This window comes from Sylvia atricapilla, chromosome 8 (genome assembly GCF_009819655.1).
Source record: "Sylvia atricapilla isolate bSylAtr1 chromosome 8, bSylAtr1.pri, whole genome shotgun sequence".
Classification (NCBI taxonomy): domain Eukaryota; kingdom Metazoa; phylum Chordata; class Aves; order Passeriformes; family Sylviidae; genus Sylvia; species Sylvia atricapilla.
Window position 1 is genome coordinate 2,303,286 of NC_089147.1, and position 18,735 is coordinate 2,322,020.

General features: G+C 44.6%; 1 protein-coding gene and 1 long non-coding RNA gene across 3 annotated transcripts in view; both read right to left on the reverse strand.

Annotated features, from left to right (window-relative positions):
- PTPRE (protein tyrosine phosphatase receptor type E) overlaps positions 1–12,645 on the reverse strand; it is a 33,206-nt gene extending 20,561 nt beyond the window's left edge. The window contains exons 1-4 of one of the 2 annotated variants that reach the window (XM_066323417.1): positions 12,538–12,645; positions 3,354–3,456; positions 3,052–3,125; positions 1,541–1,677 (exon numbers count right to left, since the gene is read on the reverse strand). In XM_066323417.1, the coding sequence (XP_066179514.1) occupies positions 1,541–1,677; positions 3,052–3,125; positions 3,354–3,456; positions 12,538–12,640 (417 nt within the window). In that variant the 5' untranslated portion in view covers positions 12,641–12,645. Of the gene's footprint in view, positions 1–1,540; positions 1,678–3,051; positions 3,126–3,215; positions 3,266–3,353; positions 3,457–12,537 lie in introns of those variants that run through there. The other variant, XM_066323418.1, reaches the window with a different exon arrangement.
- Positions 1–14,798, reverse strand: part of LOC136363946 (uncharacterized) — a 151,515-nt gene extending 136,717 nt beyond the window's left edge. Inside the window, exon 1 of the long non-coding RNA XR_010744091.1 lies at positions 14,572–14,798. This is a non-coding gene — a long non-coding RNA (uncharacterized lncRNA). The remainder of the gene's footprint in view (positions 1–14,571) is intronic.
- Positions 14,799–18,735: the final 3,937 nt, after the last annotated feature.

Below are 18,735 nucleotides of genomic sequence, written 5' to 3' on the forward strand. Positions count from 1 at the left end.
GCTTCAAGGACAGAATCAAAGGTGCTGGAGAGCACCATTAGGCACATACATCTAAGAGAACCGTCCTCAAAGTCAGGAACTGTCCTCAAAACTCTTTTCTGCCTTCATCTTTTAGTGTCTGCTTTATTTTTACCAAAAAAAACCAAAACTTACTCAGGGCCAAACTTCTCAGGTTGGTGCACGTGTCTGGGCGGTGCCAGCTCCATTTTCAGCCCAAATTTGTTCCTAACCCCCACTGGAGCTCCCGGATCTGCATTCCCAGGGATGTGGGATCAGGCTGTGTGGGGTGGGCAGAGATCCCTGGAGCATCCCCCAGGGCAGGGCTGAGGCACAGAACCAGAGAATCCTGGTATGGGTTGGGTTGGGAAGATCTTTTAAAGCTCACCCAGTCCCACCCTCCCATGGGCAGGGACCATCCCAGAGTGCTCCAAGCCCCATCCAACGTGGCCCTTGGACACTTCCAGCCCTCTCAGCCTGGAGCAGCTCATCCAGCCAAAGGAAAAAACCCACACTGAGCATCAACCCCATCCAACCCCCAACACCATCACTGCTCATTTTTGGGGATCAAACCCCAGAGTTTTGGGTGTGGACAGAATCCCACAGGCTCAGAGCATGAGGCAGAAAATTACCAAAGCAAAGAGGGGCTTAAAAATTAAAAACCAGAAGGTTTGCTTCACTCTGAGCCTCAGAGGAAATGAATGGGGAGAGTCAAAATTCACCAGCGCACACCTTGGCAAGCTGCTTCTCACTTCCCTTTTGTCAGCTCTGATAAGGATTTCCACAGTGCTCCCTGTCTGATAAGGCAAAATTCTGTGGTTTAAATTTATCAGCAAGCAAACTGCAGCTCTGAATATGCTCCCAATTAAGAAAGGTAACTCGACAGCCGGCCTAATTAACACGTGCTTTGGCTCCTGCTAATCCACGCCTGACATTTCAGCTCCTGCTCTGCTTCTGCTGTGGAGGGAAGTGAAAAAAGCCATCAAAAGTCTGGAAAAGGCCTCAAATGGAGGCTCCTGGTGCTGCTTCTCCACAGGAATCCTGCACCTCACAGAACTCTGTGCCAGGGCACAGGAGATAGGAAGAGGGGAGTGCTGGGAGCAAAAAGTTGTATTATCAGGAAAAAAAGAAGAGCAAAAAGTTGAATTATCAGGAAAAAAAGAATTCAAACCTCAGCAGGGCAATGTTAAGGCCACACTGTGTCCTCTCCTCTGAGTACTTCCCATGGAGGTGAAACACCCAGATCCCCACAAACCTCTCCACCATCAAGAAAATCAACCCTAAAGAGATTCACATTCAAAGTTCCTCTCCTCCAGCTTCAGCCAAACACTCAAGACCTTCTTTAAATGTTAAACAATTCACATAACACCGATTTAGCATCATAGATCAGTAAAAATCCCAGGTTTTACCAGATGAAGGGTCCCCACAACACGACAGAACCCACAGGAACAGCACCAATCACGCACCAAACACAAGAATTATTAATACTCGCAGGTATTTTGGTTTCCCCTCCTTTTTCACCCATCCACGTGTAAAAACTCACATTAAACTCCTCCCTGAAGAGTTTCCCCTCGTCTGCCGAGCGTATCCGGATTTCCTCCTCCAGGTGTTCCACTGGAATAGGGAAATACTTCTTGGGGCCCGAGGGAGACCTGCTGAGCAGCATGACCCGTTGTTGTTCTGTCAGGACAAGGGCAGGGTATGTTCAAGGCATGGCCAGAGCCAGAGATTTCCAACTACAAACCAACCTCGAGGCTGAAAGATGCCGAAACAAACTTCTACCACGACGCTCCGAGGTGAAAAAGGTGATTTAAAGGAAATGAAAGCACCAAATCATAGGCCAAGGGGTTGCTTTGAGAAGAAAATGATACCAAGAAGAACCACTCCTGGTGAAATCAATGGTTTCTCTATTTAATGGTTTCTCCATTTAATGGTTTCTCTACTGGATTCAAAATGACCAAGTTTTATCCAGAAAAGGAGAAGGTTCTTTCTGCTGACAGGGCAAGGACAGCTTTTGGCACCTAGCACCAAGGAGATGCTGCGAGATTGTTTCATTTTGAGGGGAAATTATGATAATATTAATTATAAATTTATCTTTAACTTGGCAGTCAACAGAAGCTGTGCCCCAAGAGGAGCTGCTGCCCCTGTGCACAGGAACAACCCAGCAGGAAGCTGATGGGTATTTTTAGGGTTTTGACTTTCCCTCTGACTGCCACCCTCTTCCACTCTCTCGTCTCACAGGGCCAAGTGGCACTGACACAGACCACGGAGGGATCATTTTATCTTTAACTTCATCGCTTTGCTCTGGGTTGCGGTTAAAACAACTTGCCCCAGCCCTTCCAGGTTTGAGCTGGGGCTCCACACAGGAAGAAACAAACCCAGCACAACTCCAGCCAGGGGGGGAACATTCTGAACTCCTCAGAGTGCTTTATTTCACTGCCTCTGGCTTCAAACTGCCCCATCTCAAGCCCCTGTTTCAAGTTCAGAAACCACCCAGCGTCTTCACAAAGCGATAAGGACTTTTTTCCTCGTTTTAAGAAGAAATTTTAAGAACTTTTTCCACACTTTAAGAACATTTTCCACACTCTAGGAAGAAATACTGCAATTCCTTCTCTAAATACAAGGACCACAGTGTCACAAACTTGGATCTCAGCTGGCATCCTGGTAAATCATCTCCAAAGAGCCCAGGCAAGTTTTACACAGAAACATTTGCTGCAACGCAACCTAAAGTGAAACCTCTTTCAAACCAGCAACTGAAAGTTAAGATTTTTCTATCTTGAGAAGGATTTCTAAATATGGATTTCTATTCCAAGGTCAGCTTGGATGTGACAATCAAGTTCTGGGAGACGTCCCTGCACATGGCATGAGGGGTGGAACTGGATGGATTTAAGGTCCACTCCAACCATTTGTGATTGTATTTTTCAAACTATTTTCTCTTTAATACCAATCCCGTCACTTAGATTAGAAATAAAAGCAAACTCTGAGTAACTTTGAATGAAAGAATAAGACACACACATACAAAAACGAGAGTTTTGAAAGCAAATCCCTCCATACCTTGTTCCTCCAAGATCCCATTTGGCATCTTCTTGTCGCCGGAGTTCACCACAGCTTTCCTGTGTCTCCTGAACCTGGAACAGAGGCACCACGTTCACCTGGCAATTCTGCCAAGAGGAGAGCAGCTGTTTTCCCCCCTCCTCAGCCCTTTTTTTATTACAAACCAAGTAATTCTGGAGAAGCTCTTTCTGTTCATGCTGGCAGGGAGAGCACGGCCGGGTTGGAGCCGCGGCTCTGCCGCCCTCCCGCTTCCGTGGGAGGGCACGAGGGATGGGGCTGAGCCCAAAATAAAAAACACCCACCTGAAAAAATACCCCACCAGCACCACGAAGATGATCACCACCAGCACCAGGATCAGCAGGGAAGTCAGCAGCTCCTTGTGCAAGGTGTTCTCCTCGGTGGAGTCTGGGGATGGGACGAGAAACATGGAATATTAGACAGGGATTGCCTCGTCTGGCACAAAAGCTGTGCTTTAGGCACCAAAAGTTCTGTCCAATTGTCTGCCTCTGCTTGCTAAAAGCTGTTAATTACCTGACACAGGCAAAGCTCAAAATGAAAGTTAATTTCTTTTAGTTTTTTTCTCCCTCATCAAAAGCACAACCAAACCACTGCTGCTGAGAAAAATCAAGGATATTTTTAAATTTACCTGTCATCAGAGAAAATTGAACAGCTCTAAGGTACCAAGCTGAACTTGAAGCCCTTTTAAAAATTTTGCTGCAGTGCCTTTATGCACATTAGCTGCTTCTCAACCACCCCAAAAAACCCACCACCTTTCATACAGATTTTATCCACTGAAATTCTATCTAAACACAGGAACAAGCAGGAATAATGACGTTTTTCTCAGCATGGAGATTGAAGAACATCTTTGTTATATCTGGTACAAACTCCGAGTCTCGCCCTTCTGTTCACAGTGTCTTTATGGATGTGTCTCTTTACCTTTCACTTTCATTATGCTTCTGTAACCTTTTTAGTTCTGCTGAATAATTCAACACAGAACAGATTAAAATCATTAAAAACCCAACATGCTTCACTGAAGGAAGCCAAACTCCCAGCCTGAACCTCCAGCAAGCAAAAACACAACCCTACAGCCACCCTTCCAAAATTAGGGAGATTTCTGTTGCTGCTGGCATTTTGCAAATTTTTTTTCCCCTTCTAAACTACATTTACACACTTTTAATAGGATTTTTGACATTCCTACAGTGGTCCTTGAGAGCTGACAGATGGAAGGGATGGATGGGAGATTGGGAAGGAATTCCTGGCTGTGAGGGAGGAGAGGAGCCGGGATGGAATTCCCAGAGCAGCTATGGCTGTCCCTGGATCCCTGGAAGTGTCCAAGGCCAGGATGGAGCACCCTGAGGTAGTGGGATGTGTCCCTGCCCATGGCAGGAGTGGCACTGAGAAATTTTTAAGGTCCCTTCCAACCCAAATAATTTTGGGATTCAATAAAATATTTCACTGAAAAACCTCCCAGCTTCCAGTGGAGCTGAAATCCAAGATGGGAGCAGATGGGAAGAGTCTCTTCATCAATTAAAAAAGGATCCACTTTCAAAGAAGAGGGTTTAGGGTAAGATATGAAAATATACTCTGAATAATGTGATAGACATGATTTAAATTATTACTATTTAAATGTTCCAAATGGGTTATTGAACTCATAAATTAACTCCAACAAAATATGTTCAACTCCAATGGAATGGTTTGGGCTTAATTGTGTTTTCCCAAAAAATTCCAAGCTTAAGGGAGATAAAATCAAAACTGTTTGGTCTGGAGAGGAGAAGGCTCTGGGGACACCTGAGAGCTCCTGGCAGGGCCTAAAGGGGCTCCAGGAGAGCTGGAGAGGGGCTGGGGACAAGGGCTGGAGGGACAGGACACAGGGAATGGCTCTAAGCTGAAAGTGGGGAGATTTAGATGGGATTTTGGGCAGGAATTGTTCCCTGTGAGTATGGGGAGGAGCTGGGCTGGAATTCCCAGAGCAGCTGTGGCTGCCCCTGGATCCCTGGAATGCCCAAGGCCAGGCTGGACACTGGGGTTGGAGCAGCCTGGGGCAGTGGGAGGTGTCCCTGCCATGGCAGGGGTGGCACTGGGTGTTTTTTAAGGTCCCTTCCTGCCCAAAAAATTCCAGGAATCCTAAAAATATTTAGGAGTAGGTAACACCTGCAATAATTCATAAAGGAATTCGTGTGGAACAAACAAACACCCAGCACTGATGGCTGCAAAACCATCTGAGTGTTGGGAGCAGCTGGAAACTCTGGGTGCTTCACCAGGGCATGGGAAAAAAAAATTCCTTTAGAGGCACAGGTGAGCTCAGGACACACAAGGAAAAAAAGAGCTCCTAAGTCAACATCACAATCCACAGCCTGGGAAGGCAATAAAACACACAAGGGATGACATTTAAGTGGTGCATCAAGATAAAAGTGACAGGCATGACAAAACTGCAATCAGGAGCCACGACTTGGCAGGGTTTCAGGGAAATCACTCTTGGAAGGAGTGTCTGGGTGAGGATGAATAACCACCCAACGCTTTCTGTGGGGTGTTTTGTCTGGAAGCCAAGGGCTGGCAAGGAAACAAACACAAAAAAAAAAAAAAATCCCTTTTTTTGTCCCTCACAGACAAAGTGCAGCCACTTCCATGGAGTTTGGAAATGACACCCTCAGCACCTCAGAATGCTCCAGCATTTTGGGGTTTGTGTTGGTTCTCTTGAGCTTCATGACATGAGGATGGGGGGAAAACAACACCAAGTTTGCATCATGAGGGAATTAAAATTTCCCGTTACACAATAAAAAAAAAAATCACCCCTCTCTTCCTTTCACAGAACTGCTGCACCATTTTTGAGGTGTCTTTGGAGAACTGATTCCCAGACAAACGCTGAAAGCTCAACCCAAGCCAGGAAAAGAGAAGCTGAACCTTCTGCCAAACAACTGCTCATTTCTTTAGTCAAGCCCTGCCACGACTGATTTAATTCTCTGCCCCAAGATCTCGCTTCTCCTCTGTCCATTTCACAAAGAAATTGGGTCAAAATCCACTAGAAGTCACTTTTTCTTTATACCTGGCCAAATCTGTTCCCAAATCCTTGCAGCTGCTTCCCAATGGCGTCACCCGTGCAGAGCCTGTGAGTAAGGCACAGTGTGGTTTCCTTTTTCACCTCTATTTTCTTTAATATCAGTAATTTTATATATGGAGCCCTAAAATAGCTTTTTTTTTCTTTTTTTTTTTTTTTTGTTAAATATAAAGAAAGTTAAATTTTAAGAAAGTTAAAATTGAGGTCACTGCAGGCTCAGAGGCTGAAAAATCTCTGACCAACACAACTGCCTCCAGACCCAGGGGGATTTCAAGGGCCTGAAATAACTTTTTAATCCAAATTTCTTTAAAAATTGATGACTGAAACACTGGAGCAAATGGATGCAGGAGGGACAAATCCTCCAAAGCAGGGAAACTTTTCCACTGCTCCCAGTCCAGGAATTGTGGCCCAAAACCATCGGGATTTCTGTTCACAGCCAGCCACGGATCAGCCCAAGGGTATTTTTTTTTTGAGATACAATGAAAATGCGATTTTAATATTCACCAGAGAGGGGAATTAGCACCAGGAGGATGCTGACAGCCCCTGGTGCTTCCTGTGCACCCACCAAGGCTGACTCAGGGCTCTCCCTGACTCAATTCCTGGTGCTGCTGGCCCCTGCCTCTTTCTGAAGTGCAGCAGCATTTCCTCCAGAGTTGGGACGTTCCCGCTTCCCAGGAGTGACAAACACAAAGCCACCCCCAAGGAAACAGGGAATTAACAGCAGTGTGTTATTATAATAGAGATCACAATTGATATATGATAGCAATATCAGATTGATGCTGATGTGATATGCTCCCTCCACACTCCTCCCCAACTCGGATTTTCTCCATCCTTGGACATTTCTCCATCCTTGGCATTTTGGGGTAAATTATGTGATTAAAACACTTTATTTCCCCCCTCTACAAAAGCAAGCTGGCAAGGCAAAGTTTGCCCTTAAACCTGAAATTATTCTGGTGAGTGACACTAAAACAAAATCCTCTTTATGTGAGCACAGGAGAAATCTCACAAGAACCAACTCTGTTTCTGCACAGGCCTGATCTTCTTTCCAAAACCCAGAGAAATCACAGACAATTGTTTGTGGCATCTCTGGGTTTTGAAAAGAAGAATGTGGCGAAACCCACACTAAACCCTCCCTAATAAAGGCTATTTTTGGAAGCGAAAACCCCAACCCTGCCATGGCTGCAGGAGGGAAGCAGCTGATGGGCAGCTGATAGCCAGGAGATTTGTTTGGCACATGTGAAGCACAAACCCAAAACAGCGGGGGGAAAAAAAAACCACAAAAAAACAAACAAACAAAAAAAAAAAACACGAAACAAAGGAAGAGCAAAGGAAAACAGACAGGTAGGGGAGGGAAAGCAGCACCCACAGGCAGCAGGCAACAGCAGCAGCAAATGTGAATTTAATATCTCAGAGCTGAGTCCCACTAAGGCAAAGTCAGCACAGCCCACCTGCCACTGCAGTCACAGCACCTCAGTCTGGGCTGGAGGGACCTTTAAATGCCACCCAAACCACCCATGTCTGATCCCAAACCACCCATTTCTGAACTTCTGCTCTGCAAACTGATTCTTGGAATTGAGTGTCTACCAGCAGAGCATCCCCTTGGCATTTAAATACCAAATAAAATGAGGCAGATTCCTTCTTCATGACTCAGTTTTCTGCTGCTGCCTCATTTTCTCCACCACGAGGCTCGCAGGGAAGTCCCACCTCTGGATTTTAGAGTCACAGAATGGTTTGGGATGGAAGACACCTTAAAAATCACCCAGTGCCACCCCTGCTATGGCAGGGACACCTCCCACTGTCCCATTTTGCTCCAAGCCCCAATGTCCAGCCTGGCCTTGGGCACTGCCAGGGATCTGCTCTGGGCACCCTGTGCCAGCCCTGCCCACCCTGCCAGGGAACAATTCCTGCCCAAAATCCCATCTAAACCTCCCCACTGTCAGTCTAAAGCCATTCCCTGTGTCCTGTCCCTCCATCCCTTGTCCCCAGCCCCTCTCCAGCTCTCCTGGAGCCCCTTTAGGCTCTGTGAGGTCACAGTGAGGTCACCCCAAAACTTCTCATCCCCAGTCTGAACCATCCCAGCTCTCCCAAGCCTTTCCTCCATCCCACTGATCATTCTGGTTCCTGCTCTGGATTCATTCCAACAGCTCCAGCTCCTCCCCGTGCTGGGGACCCCGGGGCTGGACACGGGGTCCTGGCTGGGGTCACTCCAGAGTGGAGCAGAGAGGGAAATAATTTTATTTTCACATCCTCAGTGACTTGTTGGAAGTCGAAACCAGCACTAAACAGGAGTCCCAAAGCCGCCCCATTTCCTGCCTTTTAACCTGCAGCTCCTCTGATAAATTCATTCCCTGTGAAGGTTCAGTGAGAAAAAGGAATTGAAAAGGATTCAAAGGCACCATGAACCCTCCTGGAGTAAATAGCAGCGGAATGGAAACATTTGGAAAGGTATTTAAAGCTTTACAACTGCAACTCCCAGGCTGCTTTCACATTTCAGCGACTCCACAAGTAAAAATACAAGAGGAAGTAAAACAATCCAGACTCTGATTAATCCTGGGGAATTTACAAATGTTTGAATTACCAGGAGTTATGGGATTGTCGTGGACAATATCATGAATAAACAGTCTGTAACAAGGATCTGACAGCATTGAGGTGTCTCTACTGGAAATAACATTTATTTATGGAAATCCTAATAAATACCAGCTTGGAAGTCAGAACTAGATGGTCCCTTCCAACCCAAACCATTCTGTGGTTTAATGGTTTATATTTATTTAATGCACTTGAATACCTGGAGTAAAGATCAGGGTAAATTTCCAGTAAATGGCAGTGCAATAAAGCCCAGAATATTCTCATTTTCTGAAAGGGCAATTCCATGGCAGCAATTTCAGGGTGTTCTCGTAGGAAGTAAAATGGCAGCAGTGCTAAAAATCCACCCATCCAGACAAGGTAACCGTGTTTTAAATAAGAACAAAGCTGACATTGTAATTCAGCAAATCTTGGGGGAAAAAAAAAAAAATTCAAGGCAGCTCAAATAATGACATGAACCCATTTATACCTGTTCCTTTCAGAATCAAAAGTATCTTTTGGGATCACTCGTCAAATTAGCATGCAAAAGGAAAGCTGAATTTTTTTAGGATCTTCTCGTTCTTTCCATAGTCTGCTAAATGGAGTTTTCTTTATGCTTCAATCAAAAATCTTCACTGTTGTATTTAAAAATGCCTTATTAGTTCAGTGGCTATCAAATTGATTAGATAACCCAATTATCTTGGCACTCGTTCTGCAGCGATGCGTTTTCAGGGTGCACCTACTTGTCTCTCAGACAAAACTCTTCCTCACTGCAAAGCCAGGAAGGTTTTGATATTTAGGGAAAACAGTTTCAGTCACACCAATCATTTCTGAATCACATCACTGAAATTAAGATTTAATTAAAATAGGGACGATCAGATTACCCTTATCTATATTATCAGGCTTAAATTCAACACAATTTGGAATTAAGTGTTGCAGATGAACAACACTGATGGCAAAACTCCCTTTTGTACTCACATTATTAAAATTCTGGGAAACGATAAAAACAACAAGTGACTTCCCCTTCTCAATTCCCTTATTCTGACATATTCAGCCCAATATTAGTAACTTGGTTTTTCTACAGCTCCAGGTGCCAGACAAAAAGCAGGGGCCAAAACCTACTCGACAATCCTTCAAACTGATTAATTAGCGAATTTACACTCGGCTAAAGCTTCGTTTCTATTAATAACTCGGGTTTTTTGGGAGCACGAAGCACAGCCACACTCAGATTGTCATTGCTGATGGTGGTGCCCCTTGTTCCCTCAATTTCCACTTCCCCTTCCGAGCTCTGGGAGTGCCTGGGAGGAGCTGCAGCCACCCCACAGTCACATTCTGGGGAAGGGAATTGCTCTCAACTGGAATTAGCAGCGAATCAAGGACAGGTTTGGGATGGAAAGATCCTCCAAATGATCCTGTTCCACCCCTGCCATGGCAGGGACACTGCCACTGTGCAGCTGGCTCCAGCCTCCATCCAGCCTGGCCTTGGGCACTGCCAGGGATCCAGGGGCAGCCACAGCTGCTCTGGGAACCCTGTGCCTCCTCATCCTCATTTTCTTCCCAAGATCCCATTGAAATCTCCCCAATTTCCCATTTAAATTACAGCAGCTGAGAGCCAACACAATCGCAGGGGCCACGAGCCAAGGCACTGGATGCCTCTCCTTGCTCAGGGGTGTGCAGTTCACAGGCAGATGAGAAGCAGATAAAGCAGCAGGTCAGCCTCCTGTGAAACGCTGGGCGCCAACAACAGCGACCCGAGCGTTCATCAAAACATTTATGGGACAGCAGCAGCTTCATCTCCCTGGTCTGGGCTGGAAGGAGCCTCACACGTTATCCCAATCCATCCCTGGGGCAGGGACACCGTGACTGCTCCAAGCCCTGTCCAACCTGGCCTTGGGCACCTCCACAAACCCCCAAATTTCCCTTGAACAAGCCTCTCCCTGGGACTGCCAGGACGTGGCTGTGGGAGGGTTGGAGGAGGAGGAAGAAATTCTGCAAACAAGAAATGAGGATGAACAGAAGGTGCTGTGGTGGCCCAGAGGGGAGGAGATGGCTCTCAGCTCTTGGAACAAGAACTCTGCTGTTTTTCACCTGACAGGACCTTCCTGCACTTCACACCCTCCTCGGGTCCTCACAGAAGAAGACACAGAACCTGTGGAAAGCTCCCTCGTGGTGCTTCAATTTATTTAATGCTGCTGAATAATGAAAATTACTCCCTGTTATCTGTGCCCACATCCCCTGTGTTGGAACCCTGGGCACTGAGAATTCCAGCCTTTCTGTGCTCACAGGCACTGACCCCCAGGAAAACACTGCACTGGAACTGAGGACCTAGAAAAGGTTCCCAAAATTAAATAACAGAATTTTTAGGTGTGGATTACACCTGATTACACACCCAGGATCACAAGTGTGTCATTTGAATCGAAGTGTGTGATATCACATGGTGAAAAACTTGGAGAGTTTAAGGTTTTAAAATATAGCTTTATATATATTAAGTATATAGTTATATATAAATATTGTGTATATATATAATTAATATAGTTATATATACGATATAATATTATATATCTAATTCTATATAATATAATTATATATAACTATGATTATATAGTTATATATAAATATATTATATATAATTATATTTAAATTTTAATAGAACTGTGTAGTATAAACTCTCAAGTAAAAAAACCCTTGAGTTTGAAGTTTTAAAATATAGTTATATATATAAAGTATATAGTAATATACACATAATATATATTATATATATAATTATATATAAATTTCAATACAAGTGTGTAATATCACATGGTAAAAAAACTCCAGAGTTTAAAGTTTTAAAATACAGTAATATATATAAAGCAAAATAGCAATTTTAAAGCAGAAGCAAATCCTTCTTTTTCACCTTCTTCATAAGTTTAGGTGGTATTTTGTAATTAAATAGAAAAGTTCACATTGCAAGCCACGGGTGGTTGGTTATTAGGTTAAAAGTAAAAAGAATTTAAGTGTAATTTCTTAATTAGCTAATTTATCCTTTAAAAGGCCTTAGAGAGGGAGAGAGAGAGATGGAGAGCCATTTTTTAGTTTGTTAGCTAAAAGTGCTGTGGAACTCACAATCTGTGAGACTGCAATATAAATAGGAATTAATAAACATTTAAGTCCAAACAAAACAAAAAAACCCAAAAAAACCCAAACAAACAAACAAACAAAAAACCAAAAAACCCCCAAAAAACCCCACAAAAAAACTCCAAAAAAAACCCAAAAACAAACAACCAAACACAAACAACCAAACACAAACAACCAAACACAAACAACCAAACACAAACAACCAAACACAAACAACCAAACACAAACAACCAAACACAAACAACCAAACACAAACAACCAAACACAAACAACCAAACACAAACAACCAAACACAAACAACCAAACACAAACAACCAAAAAAAACCAACCAAAAAAAACCAACCAAAAAAAACCAACCAAAAAAAACCAACCAAAAAAAACCAACCAAAAAAAAACAACCAAAAAAAAACAACCAAAAAACCCACACACACACAAAAAAACAACAAAAAAACCAACAACAACAAACAAACAAAAAAAAACCACCCCAAAAAATCAAACCAAACCAACAAACAAAACCAAAAACCACGTCACACGTTGAACCCTGACCCTAATAAAACACAATAAAAAGCAAACACACCACTCCTGGGCCAGGCAGACCTCGCAGCTCCTCCACCTCCGCCCTGGAGGAAAGAGAAAGCAAAACCCCAACTCCGCTCACGTGCGGACCAACCCCAGCTATGTCCATGAACACCCAGGATGCGGCACAGGGAATCCTCCCTGGGCTCCACGCCCGTCCTACCCCTGCTCCTTACTGGTTCTTGTGGTTGTTTGGGGCAGTTCAGTCCCGTTGGGTGGCAGAGCTTGTGCAAAAGTAAAACTAACACCGAGCAGCAGGAGCGAGCGGGAATGTTCCATCCTGGACCTGCAAGAGAGCAAAGCAGGAGATAAAATTTGCAGGTCAAATCAATACCGTGGTTTATTTTTTATTATTTTTTCTTTTTCCTCCTCGTGGCATAAGGAAGCTGAAAGTAAAAGCAATGTTTGCTGGAAGTTTAAATTTATTTAAAGCCTGTTTTACGCTCTCCCATCGCCTGAGCACTGAAGGTTCAGTTTTGGTGCAAGAAGAAAATACGACCTATGCACAGCAAAAAACTCATTGAGGAGGTTTTAAATGGCAACACTCAGCCAAGGTTCACGGACAACAGCAGAAATCAGGGCAAAAATGCTCCATCCATAATAAAAAAGCCATCTGAGGACATTGAGGAAACGATCCTGGGAGTCATTCCCAGAGAAAAGAGGAAAATTCATAACAAAGAGGAAAAGTTTTTATCACCAAGCAGCTCCGAAAGTTCCCAGTCCCTTTAACACACACTTTTCAGAGTTTCCTTATCCCACTTTATCCACAGGTGAGGTGCTCCATGGATGAATTCCTTGGGGGAATGTTTGCCTCAGCTGAGTTCTGCTTTCAAAACACAAAATTTCAGGGTTGGGGAGACCAGAAAATAATTCCCAGTGTGAAGAAAATCGGAGGAAAAGTGTGATGAGAACGTACTGTCACTTAATTCAGGGAGATTCCCAGATAGAGATAAATAAACACGTCCAGAAATATTCCAATCCCTCTAAACCGAGGTGGAAAAGAAACGTTGCTATTAATTTGTTGCATATTTATCCAATCCCTAAGGAAAAGGTTAATTAGGAGAGGCTCCCATCTCAGCCATTAGCCAGTCCTGCTTGATTTAGAAACGTTTTCACACAACCTTTACGTTGTGCCTTCCACAAATGGCAGGATTTATCCAGATGGTGGCTCTGCAGCCACTGCTAAAATTCCGTCCTTGGAAATGCTGCTCCCCAGAGCTCCCCGTTTCAGGGTAACACGCTGAATTTAACAGCACAATTTCCACAGGCTGTTACACAGTCCTGCCTAACAGCACACTGAAAAACCCAGGAATTTGGCAGTCATTAGAATAACCATCAGAAAATCCTGCCTTTCCATGTAAAGTGGGATAATCCACCAGAAATAATCCCTGGATAAGCCCAAACATAGAAAAATTGCCCGTGACAACAACTTTCACAGCACTTTTCTGCCATTCTCACAGCTATAACTCACAAGTGAAATATTCCCAGTCATTCCCAACCCCTCCAGAGCCTGGTCCTACACCCAGGAGTAAATTCAAGCTCAGCACACAACTGGTATTCCTTGGATACACAGTTGGGAAGCTCAATATTGTGTGGTTTTTTTTTTTTCTCTAATACAATGAGTGAAAAAGGAATAATAAAAAATATTATTAGCATCAAACTTTATTTTCTTATTTTTCCCCCCCCAGTCCAGCTTCCTACTAATTTACTCCTTCAATTCCTTCTACTACTATTTCTAATTTGAGAAGCCTAAATGTCTTACAATCTAATCCCATTCTTGGGGTTTTACAATCCCATTCTTTCCCAATCCCATCCTTGGGATTAGACAATTTAATTGTGTTTAATTGTGCCTGCCTCACTTTTAGCATTATATAAACGTCCCAGATTAACAATTTATAATTATATTATATTTATAATTATAAAGCTTGAGGGACACAGCAGCACTTAACAGAACTGAAGGGCAAGGAAAGGAAGAAGGATTTGGAAAATGTGGAATAAAGCCAGAATAAAAGTGGAATTAACAGGGAAGAGGTGCTGGATGCTGGGATGTTTTCCACCCTCAGCAAAGGCTGCTGAAATCCACTGGAATTTCGTGTCATCAATCCTGGCAGCACTGAGTTCACTTTCTCATCCTTAAAATTCATCCAGCTCCTTAAAAAAAACCCAAAAAAACCCCCCAAAAAACCCGCCCCCCCCCAAAAAAAAAACACCAAAAAAAAAAAAAAACAAAAAAACAACAAAAACAAAAAAAAAAAAAAAAAAAAAAAAAAAAAAAAAAATAAAAAAAAGACCCAAAACAAAACAACAACAAAAAAAAAAACCACAGAATAATTGAAGTTGCTGGAAGGTTTCCAGGAGAGCAGAAAGCAAAAGGAACATCAGCACCTCTCTCCAAATCCCTGTCAGGAGGGTTTTCCAGGTGCCAATTCCCTGCCAGAGCCCCGGAATCTGTTCTCTGGGATGTGGTAAAGGGTGGCTGGAACACGCTGTGGAGTCCCACAATTTATCAGGAATAAAACCACAGCGAGAAAGATGATGCAAATCCTCAGGGTTTGGCCAGAGCCCTTTGCATTTCCACCTGCTGAAGAGAGGAACAGAGAAACTCCAGGGAAATGCAGGAGCTGCAGCTGAGGTGGATGCAAGGGACTGGCTCAGCAGGACCGAGAAGAAAATCATGGAATTAAGGCTGGAAATGACCTTTAAGATCATCAAATCCAGATACTGCCCAGCACTGCCAAGGCCACGCTGTCCATGTCCCCAAGTGCCACATGCAGGTGGCTTTGAAATCCCCCTGGGGATGGGGACACCAGCCCCGCCCTGAGCTGAACAAACCTTTCCATGAAGGAATTTTCCCTCATTTCCAATCTAAACCTCCCTGGCACAACTTGAGGGCCATCTCCCCCTCATCCTGTCCCTTCTCTTCCCACCGGGAAGCTGCAATCCCACAAAACCACCCTGAATTTTACTCCGTATTTATATTTATGGCCTTTACGTCCAAGCCTGCACTGATATCGTTTTCTGAACCCAAAAAAAAAAAACCTCCACTGCTGCAGGCACAGCAGCGTTTCCTACATTCTCCTTACTCACAAAGGCACGGTGTCATGATAACAGCCTGGTAAAACAAGAAGGGAAAAAATAGTAACAACTCTCCCGGGAGAACAGGCAGGGAGAAAAGCACAGGGATGAAGAAGGAGGGACAACCACGTGCTACAGAAGAAGCCTCTGGTTGATGAAAGTGGAAAGGAAAAGATCCAGCGAGAGACAAACTGTTGTTATTACACAGCTCTGCCCCTGCTAGAAAAAGAAATAGGAGCTGCTTTTAAAACCACACGGGGATACAGCGAATTTATTGAACTCCTATCCTACTGCATCCAGCCTTTATTCCCTGGATATGCACGGGTTAGCCTCTGCTCCCAGGGAAACAACAATGGGACAAGAGGATTGGCCTCAAACTCTGCCAGGGGAGGCTCAGGTTGGACATCAACAGGAATTTCCTCATGGAAAGGGTGCTCAGGGTTGGAGTGCTCAGCCCTGGAGGTGTCCAAGGAATTCCTGGACACGGCACTCAACACTCTGAGGGGGGACAAGGTGGGGACCAGGCACAGCTTGTACTGGATGGTCTCAGAAGATTTTTCCAACCACAGTGATTCCATGATTCTATCCTGAACGGCTCAGGCACTTCAGGTGTAACTCCATGGACTGATTTTTTTTCTGTACTTTATCACTACTCTGGGACCCCTTCCACCATCCCAGGGTGCTCCAAGCCCCATCCAGCCTGGCCTTGGACACTTCCAGGGATGGGACATCCACAGCTTCCCTGTCCAAGGAGTCAAACACCTGGAATGTAAATGCAATTTCCACAGGGTTCAGCTCAGGAATTCCACAGGGATCAGGGCACCTCTGGACAGCTCCTCCTGGGATCACCACGGCCACTCCTCATGCAGCCCAAGGAGGCGTCATGAGGACAGCCCAGCTCCCCAAAACGTGAATAAAAGGCATTATTTCCAGGGATTAATGGATTACCACACATGGCTAATTTCTATTTTGGCCGCAGAAGCGAATCCTCATCTGACCTGACAGCTCAAGAGTAAAACCTGGGCTTTGAGAAAATAGGCCAGCAAAACCTCCGCCGTGTCACGCGGCCCCGCTGCAGATCTGGAGCCCTGCTCCAAGGATTCACCAGCTGCTTCAGAGCAGGTTAAACTGATGCCCATCCCTTGCATCCTCCTAAAGCAGGAAAAAGCCAGAGAAGCAGCCCAGGTGACACAGAGGAGAGTGGAGAGACTCTTTTGGGATCTGTGTTTTCCCCACAAGCTTTTCAATCCCGGAGCTCAGGTCCTGCCCCAGATTCTCAGCGCTACAAAAGTCACATTCGCAAGGAAAAGCAGCATCAATGCAGAAAAAAAAAATTAAAAAATGAGAGAAACAAAAGCCTTATCACCATAGGCTGACAAAGCCATAGGCCACATCAACCCCCAAAATGTGGTAGTTTAATTTTAAAAAGACCAACCAAGACACCAAAAAGGGAATGAGGAAACATAGTCACCCTCCCTCTTTGCTCTTCCTGCTTTCTACCCACAAACCCCAACACACTGCTGGTCCCTGTAAAGATTCCCCAGAGCAGCTGTGGCTGCCCCTGGATCCCTGGAAGTGTCCAAGGTCAGGCTGGAATTGGGGTTTGGAGCATCCTGGGATAGTCCCTGCCCAGGGATGGAATGGGTTGGGCTTTAAGGTCCCTTCCAACCCAACCCATTCTGTGATTCCATGATAAGAATCTCAACCCCCAGCGCCTGTTTTCTCAGCTGCCTGAGGGTTCCCCTACCTGGAGCAGGTGAGGCAGCACAGCAGCACCTTCTTGGCTGGAATCCCAGGCACCAGGAGCTGCTCCCACTTCCAGCTGGGCTGATTGCAGCTGTCCTCTTTTTCCTGAAGCTCTGGCTTCGAAAAAGTCAGGGACTGCGTCTGCTGACCCATCCCAGGCAGTGCCAGGTTACAGTTTAACTGGAATTGCTCTCTCATGACCTCGTTTGTGGTTAGGGCTTTATTGCCCCATTATGTCATCAGGGTAAGCAGTCAATGCTGCAGCATTCCCAAGAAAACTGTTCCCCTGGATGACGTGTCCACAAAACAACTGGGATGAGCAGCGCTCCTCCCTTTTCCAAAGGGACAGGGGGGAAACCAGGAACTCACATCAAGGTGGAATCACGGAATCCCAGAATGGTTTGGGTTGGAAGGGACCTTAAAGCCCATCCCATGGGCAGGGACACCTTCCACCACCCCAGGGTGCTCCAAGCCCCATCCAGCTGGAGTGAAACCCTTCATCCCTCACGTTTCCAAGGAAAATGAACAACCAGCTCTGGGAAGTCCCACAGACCCCTCTGAGCACAGCCAGCCCCTCCATCCCCACCTTGGGCACTGACACCTGTGGAGCAGCAGGAGCTCAGAGTCCTGCCCTCAGCCCACCAGGGACACCCCACCCTCCGTGGGCCATCAGCTGGAACCAGCTTGTCAGAATTCCTCCTCCTTGGGGTAACTGTTCCATAATTATCTCTTACTGGGGGTTACTATTGCATAATTATCTCTTACTTGGGGTTAGACATTAAACCCCCAATCTAATTTCTGGAAGTTTTATCAAGTCCCATATTTTGAATTGTTTTAACATCCAGGAGCTTTAAAAAGCCAAACAGATTGGGTTTTCATTTTCTTATTTTTGAAATGTCTTGTCCTTGTAATTCTTCCTCGAGACTCAGGATATCCTAAAATCCAGAGGGGGAAAAAAAAGGAATGGAGTTTGTGGAGATGTCTGTGCATGTGTTCAGTGCAGCCCAGCAAGAGACTCAAGAAGGAACCTCTCCACTTGGGAAACATTCCTCAAAATTCAGCCACAGGATAAATCAGAAAACACTCCGTGATGAGCATTAAATTTCACCATAAACCCCATAATTAATGGGGCTGATTACAGCACACTCAATGTTGGGGTTATGGTACAAATAAAAAACCAGGTAACCTTTGTTCCCAACCCCTTCAGAAACAACAAGGGAATTTAAGGGACAAATACATAATTTTATAATGATCTATAATTTAATGTAACTGTCCACAAAATTATAGCTCACTGTAAAAAATCCTCACGTAGTCTATACAAATACCCTCAGTAAAGATCATTTCAAAGAGATAGCAATAATTAGATTAAAAAATTACAAATCAGAATAATCATTTACACGTAAGAGACTGAGCAAGGCAAAGCCCCAATTAACCGAATAAAATCAATTTCCATTTGGAATAATCAAGCTTGATAGACTGTCTTACTTATTTAGTCACTTTGTGTCTAATTCAGGTGGACAAATTATTATATTTGCTTTGATTTCCACGGAAGA